The sequence below is a fragment of the Myotis lucifugus genome, unplaced genomic scaffold (assembly GCF_000147115.1).
Source record: "Myotis lucifugus unplaced genomic scaffold, Myoluc2.0 scaffold_394, whole genome shotgun sequence".
Taxonomy (NCBI): domain Eukaryota; kingdom Metazoa; phylum Chordata; class Mammalia; order Chiroptera; family Vespertilionidae; genus Myotis; species Myotis lucifugus.
Window position 1 is genome coordinate 97,925 of NW_005871442.1, and position 13,727 is coordinate 111,651.

Consider the following 13,727-nt stretch of genomic DNA (forward strand, 5'->3'; position numbering starts at 1 on the left):
AGGAGGGACGACAGATAGATAGAAACCTCAATGATGAGAGAGAATCATTGATTGGCTGCCTCCTGCATGCCCCCTGCTGGGGGGATCAAGCCTGCAACCCGGGCATGTGCCCTTGGCCAGGATCGAACCTGGGACCCTCTAGTCCGCAGGCCGACGCTCTATCCACTGAGCCAAATGGCTAGGGCAAATTTCTGTTATTTTAAGCCACCCCAGTGGGTGGTATTGTTAGGGCAGCTCTGGCAAACTAACAATATCCGAGAGAAACGGAAAGGAAACTTATATCCACGTGATTGTCTGTAGAAGCTTTATTTACAATTGCTAAGAAATGGAAACGATCCAGATGTTCTTCACTTCCAGTAGCTAAACAAATGGTGGCGTATCCATACCATGGACTGTTCCTCGGCCATAAAGAAGAGTGAGCTGATACAGTCACTGGATGAGACCAGAGACAAGAGCACATACTGTCTGCTTCCATTTATATGAAATGCTAGAAAAATGAGATTTCATCAGTAGTGACAGGAAGCTGATCAGTGCTGGGCTGGGCTTGGGGGGAAGTTAACTGAGAAAGGGGATAAGGGAGCCTTTTGGGGTAATGGAGTGGTCTAGATGCTGGTAGTGATGATACAGGGAATTACATTGGCCCAGACTCATCTCACTATGCACTAAAATCGATTTCCTCCCTTCCACCCAAAAATGTGTTCTCTCCCCTGAAAGGGTTTAAAGGCCGGTGAGCAGGTCAGAGTGGTCTCTGGGGGAGTAACCAAAGTTCTTTGTCATCACAGGAGGTTCGAGGAGGAGACCAGTGACAACGAGACCGCAGCGGAGGAGGGAGAGGAGGAGGTTTTTGCCGAGAAATCCTCACCAGATCCGGAAGAGTGCCCGGCGGTAAAGGTAGGGAGGGCTGGGGCGATGAGAAGGGCTCACTTGGGGGAACTAGCCCTCAGTCCTTGAGCCCAGGCAATCACAAAAGGTTCAAGGTTGCATGTTGTCCTCCAGCATCAGGGACCCCCCCCCCCCCATGGAGTGACCAGCAGAGGGCTTACGGCAGTGTCCCTGCCTGTAATCTGGCTTGTTTCCTTAACAGTGAACCCAGAGAGGCTGACGCGCCCCCTCTTCCCTCCTGTCGTCTGCCTTCCCCCCCTCCCCCCGCCTTTCTCTGGACAGACCCCAAGCTTTGCAGTCAGATGGGTCTGGGTTCAGATGCGGGCTCTGCTACCCCCCAGCTGCGGAATCCTGGGCGGATGACCTCATCCCTCTGAGCCATTTCATTGTCTCTGAACTGGACACAGTAATACTCCCCTCGAGGGCAGGTTCTAGGGTTTTGAAGGAATGTGTTTCTCCATTTGGGTCCAAGTGCAGGAGGAGAAGAGGGTCCGAGGGTCAGTCCCTTGCCTCCTGCTTCCCTGCTGCTCTCGGGTTACGTGTGACAACAGCACTCGCTCTCCAGAGGTCTCTGTTCTTCCACCTGCAGGGCTCCTGGACATAGAGCTCCCGTTGTGCTGGCAGGGCACCCGGGGGTGGAGCTGAAGGTGGTGCATGGCACAGAGGTGCCCAGAAGCATCCCGGGCTGCCTTCTAACCCACACCAAGGGGAAAGCATTTTGAAGTTTCTCCAGGCAAAGGGGGCTCCTTTTTCAAAATTACACAAAGGTGCTGTTAAGGCTAACGGAGGCCCTGCCTTTCCGTGGTTTTTGTTTGCTTACCTTTTACTGGTGACTACCGTGAAAGGACGATAGAAAGCCTGGTCCCCTAGCCTGGCCAGTGAGGCTCAGTGGTTGAGCATCAACCCAGGAATCAAGAGGTCACCAGTTGGATTCCCAGTCAGGGCACATGCCTGGGTTGCAGGCTCCATCCTTAGTAGGGGCGTGCATGAGGCAGCCGATCAATGAAGTTTCTCTTTCATCAATATTTCTATTTCTCTCTCTAAAAATCAATAAAAACATATTTTAAAAAGAAAAGAAAACCTGGCCCCCTGGTTTAAGTAAGGAGATTTGCTGGTTGCCTCCATAATTCCAATAAAACATCAGCAGCTCTTGGCTGGGGCAGCGGAGGCCTTGGTGTGGCTTTGACAAAATGTGTGTGGCTTTGGAGGGGTGACTTTCAGGCCATGGAGCTTCAGGTACCTCTGCTGTCACAGGAGCTTGTTTGGGGGCTGAATAGGCTCCCACCAGCCCCAGCCACAGGTGTCCTGGAGGAATAGGGGCCGGCCTCAGGCCTGGGGTGCTGTCCTGGCTGGGCAGGGTGGGCGCCCAAGAAGCTCCCAGCTGTGTCCGTGGGACAGAGGTGAAGTGACAGGCGTGGGGAGTGTCTCGGGGCCGGTGGCTAAAACTCCGTGGTCTCAGAGCTGTGACGTCTTCCTCAGGTGGACAAAGAGACCAACACAGAGACCCCTTCCCCGTCGCCCACTGTGGTGCGGCCCAAGGACCGGCGGGTGGGCACGCCCTCCCCAGCGCCATTTCTTCGAGGAAGCACCATCATCCGCTCCAAGACCTTCTCCCCTGGACCCCAGAGCCAATACGTGTGCCGGGTAAGCAAACATGTGGCCCTTGCCCCTCCCACAGCGCCGGCTTCCTGTGGGGTAGCCTTCACCTCACGGTTCTGGGTACAAATCCTGCTACTCTCACCGTGTCAGTATCCCTGGCGAGTTGGCAGCAGTATAGGAGCGTTGACCCCATGCAGTGTGAATCTTCCCTGTCACCGACAGAGCCCATCTTTATGGCTCAAATGGAACCACTGTCAATCCCACGGGGTTGTTGGAAGGATTAAATGAGCTATGGCAAGTATAGCAGGTTGCAGCATGCATTGTGCTGAGTACATGCTCAATGAACGTTCACCTGGAAAGGAAAGAGAGACCGAATGAAGCTGCCTCCTGCAGGCCCAGGGAACAGAACTCTGAGTGTTTGCACCGGAGAGAAAGGGCCGGGCTGGGCAGGGGTCGCCACCACCCGCCTGGCCCCGCCACCACCCTCCTGAACCCGCCAGCACCCTCCTGGCCCCGCGTGCCTTCCGAATGCTCTCGGACCTTCACTGACTTCCATGGCTCTTTCTTGCAGCTGAATCGGTTGTTCGAAACTCTCTGGAGCGGCGCAGCGTCCGCATGAAGCGGGTAAGGCAGGCTCCTCGGAGCCCCTGTGAGCCCCTCCACCCTCGCTTCCCCAAGCACATGCCCGGGTGTCTGACCGTTGCTCCTCGTCCTGTGGTGTGAACAAGTCACTCTTGTAATGGTGGTGGTTTTTGCAAATGGAAGTTTACGAACCGTAAGGCCTGAGTAGGCCCTGGGGAACGTGCCATAGGGGGAAACATCACATGATTATCCTGAGGAATAGGTTAGGTAGAAGGGGCCTTCCTGTCTGGAAATCGCCGAAGATACCAGGGTCACCGATGGAGCCTCCCTCACGGGAGACCGCTCAGTGTGTCCGTGCGTCCAGCTGGCTGAGCGGGTCAGGGTTCTGACAGCCCTCCCAGCTGGCAGAGAAGCCGGGCATCCCCAGCACCGACCGGAGGCAGGGGTGTGAGCGGGCTTCTCTCGGTCCAGCTGGAAGCACGCAGGGCAGAGGCCACAACAGTCGCTGTAGAGAAATCTCGCCTTTCCTTATGGAGGCGTGGCTGAGGGACCGGGGTCAGGTGGCGTTAGGCCCAGGACTGACTCCTGTTCCGGACTTTCACCCGCCAGGGCTGCAGGAGATGCTTGTAGCTCAGACTTTGCAGCAGTTCCGCTGAGTTTGCAGAACTAAGAGAAACGTGGCTGCCAGCGTATCAGAAAGAGAAGTAGGGGGAGCAGGAGAGAGAGCAGAGTGAAAGCACATGCAGGGAAGGCTCCTCTGCGTCCCCTGCAGATCCACTGAGGCCAGAGTCAGGAGCTGGTCCTCCGTCAATCCCCTCCCCTCCCATGAATCTCCAGAAAGAGTGAGAGTGAGCAGGAGAAGGCCGGGCAGAGGAGGGTGCACAGGAAGGGGAGAGAGTGCTGGCTGAGGGAGAAGCTGGGCATGGCCTCCCTCGGGTGACAGGGACGGCCAGCTGCCTGCTCAGCCCCCCACCCCCGCCCGTCTTCTGGCGGGTTCCGCAAGGTCTACTGGGGAGCTTGTCGATGATGCAGATTCCAAGGCCACACACCTAGACAGTATAATTCGGCACCAGGAAACAGCGTTTTCAACAGGCTCCTCAGCGTTCTGGACGGAAAAATGCCATTGTGTGCCCCCAAACTCCCTTCCAAGGCGGGCCCCACAGAGTTCCCCCTTCTTGACCTCCTCTTCCGCTCAGCCAAGGGCCTGGCTTGCTAAGGGAGCCCTTGACGGTGGTCTGAGCCCCATTTCCCTCGGGTCCTCTAACTATGCCCAAGGGACAGGAGAGTCCAGAGGCTGGGCCCGAGCCTGGGTTGCTGCCATCCTCCCACTCGCTACCTGAGCTGTGCCTCTGCCTGCTTCCGGAAGGTTCTGAGCCTGGACATCAGTCAGAGCCAAGCAGAAGAATCTTCATGTCTTGCTTGGGGAACTTGGGCCACAGATTTCCGCAGTGGATTTCCTGGCCCTGCTCATTTATGAGCACCGACTGGACCGTGGTCCCCCTGGATAACTTCTACCCTGAGCTGTTTGGTGTTCCTGAAAGTGTGCTTGTGCAAGTGGAAGTGAGGGTAGGGCTCATCGTAGCCATTTCCGTACCATCTCGCAAATCCTTTTATTGGCCATTGTATTTGTTTCCTGTTGCTGCATAACAAATTACCACAAATTAAGAGCTGAAAACAACGCGCTCTCTCACAGTTCCCAGAGGGCAGGAGTTCAGCACAGGCCAGCTGGACCCTCTGCTCAGGGTCTCCCCAGGCTGAAATCTGGGTGCTGGCTCATCTGGAATTTTGACTAGGGTGAGAGTCACATCCCCGCCTCGGGGTGCTGGCAGGATGCATAACCTTGCATTTCCTCGCTAGCTGCAGGTCTGGAGCTATTCACAACGCACAGAGGTGATGTTCAGTCCTTGCCATGTGGCCCTCTCCATACATGTATTGCTTCTTTACGGCTAGCCGATCTCCAGGAAGGGCAGTTCATCACTGAGGAGCTCACCTAGTTAGGTCAGGCCCACCCAGCATGATTCAAGTCAACTGATTAGTTACCTAATCACAGGAGTGATATCCATTATCTTCACAGGTCCCACCCACACTGAAGGGGCAGGTATTATATTGGGCGTGTCTGTGAGGGGGTGGGGATCTTGGGGGCCAGCTTAGAATTCAGTCTCCCACAGTCACTTAGTCATTCTTTTTAAATCATTACTGGGTTTTGAGAGGAGAGTTAATGATTATACTAGTACTAGAGGCCCGGTGCATGAAAATTCGTGCACTCTGGGGGATTCCTCAGCCCGGCCTGCACCCTCTCACAGTCCAGGAGCCCTTGGGGGATGTCTGACTGATGGCTTAGGCCCGTTCCCTGCAGGGAGCGGGCCTAAGCCATCAGTCGGACATCCTTAGCGCTGCCACAGAGGCAGGAGAGTCTCCTGCCACCACTGCTGCACTTGCCAGCCGTGAGCCCGGCTTCTGACTGAGCGGCGCTCCCCCTGTGGGAGCACACTAACCACCAGGGGGCAGCTCTTGCATTGAGTGTCTGTCCCTGGTGGTCAGTGCGCATCATAGCAACCAGTTCTTCTGTCGTTCGGTCGATTTGCATATTAGTCTTTTATTATATAGGATTACTCAGGATCTTATGCATACAGATAACTGAAGAACTCAAATGTAGCTTGAAAATGAAAAGGGCAATTTATTGGCTCATTTCATGGAAACTCCAGGATGTTGGACTAGTCTCAGGCATGGATTGATGCAGGAGTTGAAAGAATGTCATCAAACCTCAGTCCCCCCCTCACGGCATTGCTCCCTCCACATAGCTTATTATGACTCTTTTTTTTCTTCTTCCTCTTTTTTTAGCTGAATTCTTAATCAGGGTCACTCCATGTGACGGTGAAGATGACTGTGATCAGTTCTAGGTTTATACTTGCCGGCTTGAGAATCTCTGTGTAAAGACATTGCCTTTTTCCCAAGTCACTCGCAAAGGTCCCAGAATTGAGTTTTATTGTCTGGGCTGAGAGAACATACTCACCCCAGAAGCAATCACTGTGGTTCTGCTTTGCCAGGTTCAGGTCACGTTTCTATCCCTGAAGCCCCACAGGAACCACGTGGGTTGGGCATGGAGGAGGCGTGGGTCCCCAAGGGAAGATGATGGGTTACCTGTGAGACTGGGGGCGTAGATGCTGCACACGCAGAAACAATAGATGTCTATTGCGGGAACACCAAGTCAAGAAGGGGGACAGACTTGCACTCAGGAAACAACTTGAGGGCAGGAGACAGAAAAGCAGGCTCTGACTGAGACTGGGAATGTGGAGGACATGGAGAGCAGGGAGCCAGGCACCGTGTGGGAGTGAGGGATGGGGTCTGGAGCCCACTGCCCGGGGTGGAATCTCCGCTCTGCTACTCACAATGTGTGACAGCCTCTGGAAGCTCGTCTGTGCAGGGGTAACCATCGGAGGGACCTCGTAGGGTTTGCGCAAACGAACTAGGGTCATGGAGTCAAGTGCCCAGGACCGAGCCTGGGACGTTGCCGGGGCTGACCAGCAGACCCTGAGCAGAGGAGGAACAGACGACTCTGACACACATTTATGGGAAAGAGAAGGCTAAGGGACTGTTGCGCTTTAGCAACTGAAACAGCCCTGATTGTCTGCCTCGTTAGCTTCTTATTGTCACAACAGCTTGAACTAAAATTGATCTTAGATACAATCAGCAGGGTGAGTATCCTTGAGAGAGCACATGCTTCCACAAGGTCGGGTTTGCAGACTAAACATAGAAATTTCAGTAAAACACCCCGGGGCTCGGACTTGTTTGGACAAGTCAAGGAAGGGGCTGCTGCCTTCGGCAAGGTCCCCTCAGAGACCCCCGACCTTTCGGAGAATCCTCCTGACAGACTTTCCAACCAAGTCCCGTGCTTCCCCACAGGACATAACCATGCTCACTAAACATGGGCTGTAGAGTGGGAGAAATCGGGCTGAGGGCAGTTTTGAAGGATGACCAAGTAGTCAAAGCCATTCCCACCCCACAGCCTTCATCTTTCAAATCCCTGCGCCACGAGCGCCTGATGCGCACCTCGCTGGACCTGGAGTTAGACCTGCAGGCCACCCGGACCTGGCACAGCCAGCTGACGCAGGAGATCTCGGTGCTGAGGGAGCTCAAGGAGCAGCTCGAACAAGCCCGGAGCCACGGGGAGAAGGAGCTGCCCCCGGGGTTGCGCGAGGACGAGCGCTTCCGCCTGCTGCTGAGGATGCTGGAGAAGCAGGTGAGTGCTGCCCGCCTTGCGGTCCGTCCGCTGCGGCAGGAGCAGGGGGACACCACAGACCGGAGCTCTGAATGGGTCGTCCAACCCTGAGACCCACTGAGAGAGTTCCCGCCCCTGGTTCCCTTTGCCCAGTAAACGTTACCAACTCTTTTTTTTTTTTTTTTAATTTCCAAGAGGAAGGGAGAGGGAAAGAGAGAGGTAGAAACATCAACGATGAGAGAGAATCATTGATCGGCCGTCTCCTGCATGCCCCCTACTGGGGATCAAGCCTGCAATCCAGGCATGTGCCCTTGACCGGAATCGAACCCAGGACCCTCAGTCCACAGGTTGATGCTCTATCCATTGAGCCAAACCAGCTAGGGACGTAGCCAACTCTTGACCTCACAGCCAGGCCCTTTTTACTGCATTTCTGTGTTGATGTGCACAAGCCCTTATTATCCATTCACATGTATTTCTTTGTGCGACGCTTCATCAAACATTGGCACCTCATCTGGCTGGAGCACACTAGCAGTTCTTCTAGGACAGTGACCCGCCCTGGTGCCTGCCCACGCAGTCCCACCCAGCAGGTATCGCCCAAGCAGAGAGGGGTGGGCCATGCAGGGCTCAGGACTAAGAAGCAGGGAACACAGCCTGCTCGCTTCTCCATCCTCCGTCCTCCTGCAGTGAGTTTGAGGGAATGACAGTAGCGCGCCATGAGTTTTATCAGGGTAGCGCTGCTTTCACAAACAAGTTAGCATGCCGGAGAAGTCCCTCACAGCACGGGACCTCCCAGAGGTGGGGCCATACCTGGAGGGCAGGAGGGCAAGGGAGCTCCTAAGGAGAGGGGGTTGGAGAGGGGGCATCGTGATGACGTCACTCAGCAGCACCACGAGGAGTCTCTGGGTCAGAGAGCAGCAGTTTGGGGTCCTTGATGGCCCCATGTGTATCTCAGTGATGGCGAACCTATGACACGCATGTCAGAGGTGACACGTGAACTCATTTTTTTGGTTGATTTTTTTTGTTAAATGGCATTTAAATATATAAAATAAATATCAAAAGTATAAATCTTTGTTTTACTATGGTTGCAAATATCAAAAAAATTCTATATGTAACACGGCACCAGAGTTAAGTTAGGGTTTTTCAAAATGCTGACACGCCGAGCTCAAAAGGTTCGCCATCACTGGTGTATCTTCGGCCAGCAGACGATGGGTGGAGCTTCGCTTCACAGGGTATGCAAAGCAGGCCGCTTCTAAATGGTTTAAAACTGCTTGTTCGAGCTGTGTTTAAAACAACTGGATGGGCACTAGCAGGCTTTGAGCTTACAGGTCCCAAACTACCATGAAAAAGGAAGCAACACTGGGCTAGTAGACTCCTTTGACTCAGTTTCATAACACCTGCCACCCTCGGATTGCCACACAGGGCAAGGATGCCAGACCTTTGCCAGTTCTGTCCGCGAGCAGCCAGGCAATGCAGCGAGCACCATGAAGAGGGCGCCTGCCTGGATTGTTGGGAGGGCCACCGGCTGAAGCCCCAGCTCTTGATGCAGCTGGTGATGCCTTAGAGCAGGAACGTGGTGCTGGACTTCCTGGGTCAGGACTAGCGTCGGAGCTTCAAGCGATTGAGAAAGTCCCCAAATGTTTCTTTCTAATTTATTACTTATGCCCTGTGTACTTATATCAGGGATTTAATAAGAGCATTCAGGGAAAATGGAGAATTAGAGTTCTAAGGATGAGAAGGGAATACATATATTTTTAACCTAATTGTGGTTGTCTGTCACATTTACCTTTGAGCTTCCCAGTAGCCAAGGCATAGGAAGAGGTAAGAAAATACCTCGCCTTGACAAAACCTGACCTTTCAATTCTAGTAAATTATAGTACATGCATGACTGTCTGGGACTGACAGTGATCTGCTAAGGAGCCATTTAAACAGTGTCTTCACTGACCAGAGTTCTGGCTGTGTGCAGTGTTGGAAAGACATGGATATTTTAGGGCTCTCGGTGACTTGTTCAGAGGCACTTACATAGGTTTGCATCAAGAGGAAGGGCATATGCCCTAGCCAGTTTGACTCAGTGGATAGAGCGTTGAGCCACGCACTGACGTGTCCTGGGTTCGATTCTGGTCAAGGTCACATACCTTGGCTGCAGCCTCCTTCCCTGGCCCGGGTCTGAGCTTGTGTGGGAGGCAACCAATGAATGTGTCTCTCTTACATCGATGTTTCCCTCTCTGTCTCTCTCCCTCTCCCTTCTACTCTCTCTAGAAATCAATGGAAAAATATCCTCGATTGAGCATTAAAAAAAAAAAAAAAAAAAGAGGTAGGGCCTTGAGCACACGGCATGACTTGGAATTGGGTTTGTGCCCAAGTAACGTCTTACTTGTTTGACGTTAAAGAAATTTCTTAACACATTGTGGACTGATCACAAGAATTTTCGCTTCGTATTACACAGTGTTTTTACAAAATATCATACTTTAAAAAGATATTAGCTTGTAAGGACATGTAATAAATACCTTCAAAATGCAATGGGTATTTAATTTTAAAGCGTGCCTTTAACGTTGATGTAAGACGTTTTTTGTACTCGTTCAGTAGAAACTTACCCGGCTACTGGGTAAAGCTAGCAATAAAACTACTGGTCCGCAATGTGTAACATGTCTGAAACTCCGTTTCCTGGGCTGTCAAAGAGAGGTCATTATACACTCGACCTTTCTGGTGGCCCTGAGGATTAGAGGAAGGAGCACACGTTTCCCCAGACAGCCCGTCTCCGGGGTCCCCACAGGCGTTCAGGTTCCTGCCGCCCGATACCTGGCCACTGTCGCAGATGGTGGGACCACTTTGCCTCCTCCTTCGGAATCAAGAGGGTCCCAACAGTGGAACAGGAAGGGGGAGGGTGCCTGGGTGTGGCCCACAGACTTCTTGACTACAACGAAATCCCCCTTTGTACTAGAAAGTTCTCCGTGGCCGGCCCATTTCCGGAGGCCCAAAGGACTCCCCACAGCCTCACGGCTTTGCTCGCTTTGCCCTGCAGATGGACCGCGCGGGGCACAAAGGAGAGCTGCAGGCAGACAAGATGATGAGGGCGGCCGCCAAGGACGTGCACAGGCTCAGAGGCCAGAGCTGCAAGGAGCCCCCAGAAGTGCAGTCTTTCAGGTAAGCACGTGGGCGCCCGGCCAGCTGCCCGCCCGCCCTTCCCTTTCCCTGGCCCACCCCGCCGGCCCAGCCTCTGTCCCCTGCTCCCTGTCCCACAGACCTTTCTCTCTCGCTGTCACAGATGTTCAGCCCCTGCCCAGCCATCCCGGGCGGTCTGTGTGCCTGCACTGCCTTCCCTGGCTGTCTTTCTCAGTCCCCAACAACTCGAGCTAAATTGTTAGTTCCTCTTGTTTAATGAATGAGCCACCTCTCAGCGTTTCCATCACCAGTAACTGCTGATTGCGGAGGATGGGCTGCGTGATAAATAAGCCGGGGGTGCGGGTGCCCCTCGGGCCTCCTGGCTCTGCCTGCCGTCTGCCGGGACCTCGGGGATGCGCTTTCTTGCTGTGCCGGACCCCAGTGCCATCTGTCCTGGCCTCCCATCCATAGAGGGCCTTACATTTAGACTTGTGACGTTCTCTCAGATAAGACTAAGGAAACATTTAGAATGTACTGTAATTTGTATGACCATGTTACAACATCTCAGTTTTTTAACCAGTTGAGAATCTAAAACAAGCACTAGCAGTGGCCCAAAGGGCCTTCTAAGCCCAGGCCCCTGATTTTAACTAAAGGCCCCTGGTCCTACTAATCTCCCCTAAAGCAGGAATGATTTGGGTCCCCCCTGGAGACATTTGGCGATTCGGGGTTCTTTTTTTTTTTTTTAATCCTCACCAGAGGATGTTTTTTCGATTGTTTTTTCAGAGAAACCAGAAAGGGGGGGTGAGGAAGAGAGAGGGGAGAGAAAGGGAGACAGAGAGAGAAACATCAATGTGAGAGAGACACATCAATTGGTTGCCTCCTGCATGTGCCCTAACATGCCCTTGACCAGGAATCAAACCCAAGACCCTTCAGTTTGAGGGCTGGTGCTCTAACCATTGAGTCACCAGCCAGGGCAGTTCGGGGGCATATTTGGTTGTGACACTGGAAGGAGGGGTGGGGGAGCTGTGACAGACATCTAGGGGGCGGGGGCAGGGATGCTGCTTCACATCCTCCCATGTACTGCATGGCTCCCACCGCCAAGTGTTGCCCTGCCCGTGGTGTGCGTAAGGCGAGGGCGAAGCTCCTGCCCTGAAGGCGTGGCCTCTGTTACAGGGAGAAGATGGCCTTTTTCACGCGGCCGCGGATGAACATCCCCACCCTCTCCGCGGACGACGTCTGAGCTCCAGAAAAGTATTTCCTCTGGTCCAGGGACCCTGCCGTGAGCAGAGACTGTGGCCGCGTTATTTATGTGGTGTTATATGAAGGTTCTGCGTCCCACGTCCTCTAGCGCTCCTCTGGTTTGAAGATGAAGATTTTTTTTTTTAGTTTGGGTTCTATTATTAAAAAAAAAAAGAAGAAGAAGAAAATACAAAAAAAAAAAAAAAACCACAGCATTAAAACGACAAGATTGTATAGTTTGTATATTTAGGAATGTATTTTTGAGAAAGAAAATTTAAATGAACTAAAAGCAGTGTCCAGTTGCTGCTCTTCTTAAAATAAAATGGTTTAGATTTTTTCTTTTTTTTTGTACAGCTCTGCCTTCTAGAGGTTTCATGCAATAAGTAAGTCATGTTTTGGGGACGGTCACTCTAAAAGGACGCCCCGCAGACATCACAGCACAGCTGTCCTTTCCTACCTAACATATTTTGTACAATATTTTAAAATGCACAGCCAGCGTTTGGCGGATTCTGGGGTGTGCCTGTGAATCTTCACGAGCTGTGACGTGTTTTTACGCGGCCGCCTGAGGTGGAGCTGGCCACAGGCCTGCCCACGCTGTCTCAGATGCCCAGTGAAGCCACTGACGTGAGTGAGGGAGGGCTTTTCATTTTATCTCCATCAATAAAGTGGCCTTTCTGAACGAATCTCCTCTCTCTCTTCCTCCCCCCGCCCCCCACGCCACCCCTCACTTCACCTGTGTTTCCCTGATTTTTGGCTCTCCCCCTCCCAGTCCTTCCCTTCCCACCCATCCCCCATCCAGTCCAGGTGATATTCTCTTTGTTTTGTCTTGGTTTGGTTTTTTGCTCACCCCTCCACTCATTTGCTCATTAAATGAAAATGACTGTTGCAGACGATTGGAAGTCCGTCCTTAACAAACAAGCAGCAAAACCTCTTCCTCCTCCCATTCCCTGACATTATCCTGTGCAGCCTTCCTCCCAGGGTGTGGCACCGGCAGCCAGGGCACAATCACTTGGGCCAGCTTGTTACAAACACACCCCCCGGACCCTCGCCCTGCCGGAATGGGCCCAGCACTTGCTTTTATCCGTGCCTCACTGTCAGCCCAAAGCACACCGCAGTTTGATGGACCCGCTGGTATAACATGAGAAGCCCAGGCAGAGATGGAGCATCCTGTTAGAACGTCACTCAGGGGACACTAACATGCATGGCCCTCTGCAGGCCACGGAGAACCGTCCAGGAAGTATGATGAGGGAGTGGAGCCCTTCGCTTGGCTGCGGAGGCTTTCCCCCACCTCCCACTGCGTTCTTTACCTGCTGCTTCTCCTACGGAGAAGGTACCTACAGTGGCATAAAATCCACCATTATTCCCCATATGGGATCCCAGCTGGGCCAGTCAGAACCCTTCCTGGCATTAGCCACCTGAAGATTAAAGAGTAGATTTTCTTGCCCGGCTGGCATGGCTCAGGGGTTGTCAATCCATGCACCAAGAGGTCACTGGTTCAGTCCCGGGTCAGGGCACTTGCTCAGGTTGTGGGCTCGATCCCCATTAGGGGGCCTGGAAGAGGCAGCCGATCGATGTTGATGTTTCTCGTCAGTGTTTTTCTCTATCTAAAATCAATAAATTTTTTTTTTTTAAGTAGATTTTTCTCTTCCCAAAGCTACCCGTAGCCATGGTTCAACTTCTGGGTCCAGCCCTGCGGAGAGAAACAGATGGAACAAGCGGGGAAAGCAGGGGGGGGGGTACCCTTGGGGTCTGAATTGACAGACACTCGAAGTTCACTGCATCCTCGTGCGTCTGTAGTCTGCCTGGTGGCCCATGGAGGGTGCCCAGTAAAAACTCGAGGCCGTGCAATGGGATTCCTTCCCTCGGCCACACCTTTCTCTGTGTCCAGCATTCCAAGCCATGGTCAGCCCCTCACCCCCCGTGGCAGCAGCTGCTGAGGGGCAGACTATCAACGCCCTCTGTGAACGGCAAAGGTTCGTGGAACACATCTCCCTGCCTGAAAATGTGTGCCCGTGTTGCAAAATCTCCCACGCGACCGGAAAGAGCCCATTAACACTTTCGGGAGATTCAGGGAAAACCTTTTATTCGAAGATCCAGAGCCTGAACC

The 13,727-nt window shown here is 53.1% G+C and overlaps 1 protein-coding gene across 1 annotated transcript in view; it reads left to right on the forward strand.

The window, feature by feature from the left end:
• WWC1 (WW and C2 domain containing 1) overlaps positions 1-12,303 on the forward strand; it is a 66,240-nt gene extending 53,937 nt beyond the window's left edge. Inside the window, exons 18-23 of the mRNA XM_023743485.1 lie at positions 783-891; positions 2,362-2,572; positions 3,053-3,105; positions 7,070-7,303; positions 10,302-10,423; positions 11,555-12,303. Coding sequence (XP_023599253.1) covers positions 783-891; positions 2,362-2,572; positions 3,053-3,105; positions 7,070-7,303; positions 10,302-10,423; positions 11,555-11,621 — 796 coding nt within the window. The 3' untranslated portion in view covers positions 11,622-12,303. The remainder of the gene's footprint in view (positions 1-782; positions 892-2,361; positions 2,573-3,052; positions 3,106-7,069; positions 7,304-10,301; positions 10,424-11,554) is intronic.
• Positions 12,304-13,727: the final 1,424 nt, after the last annotated feature.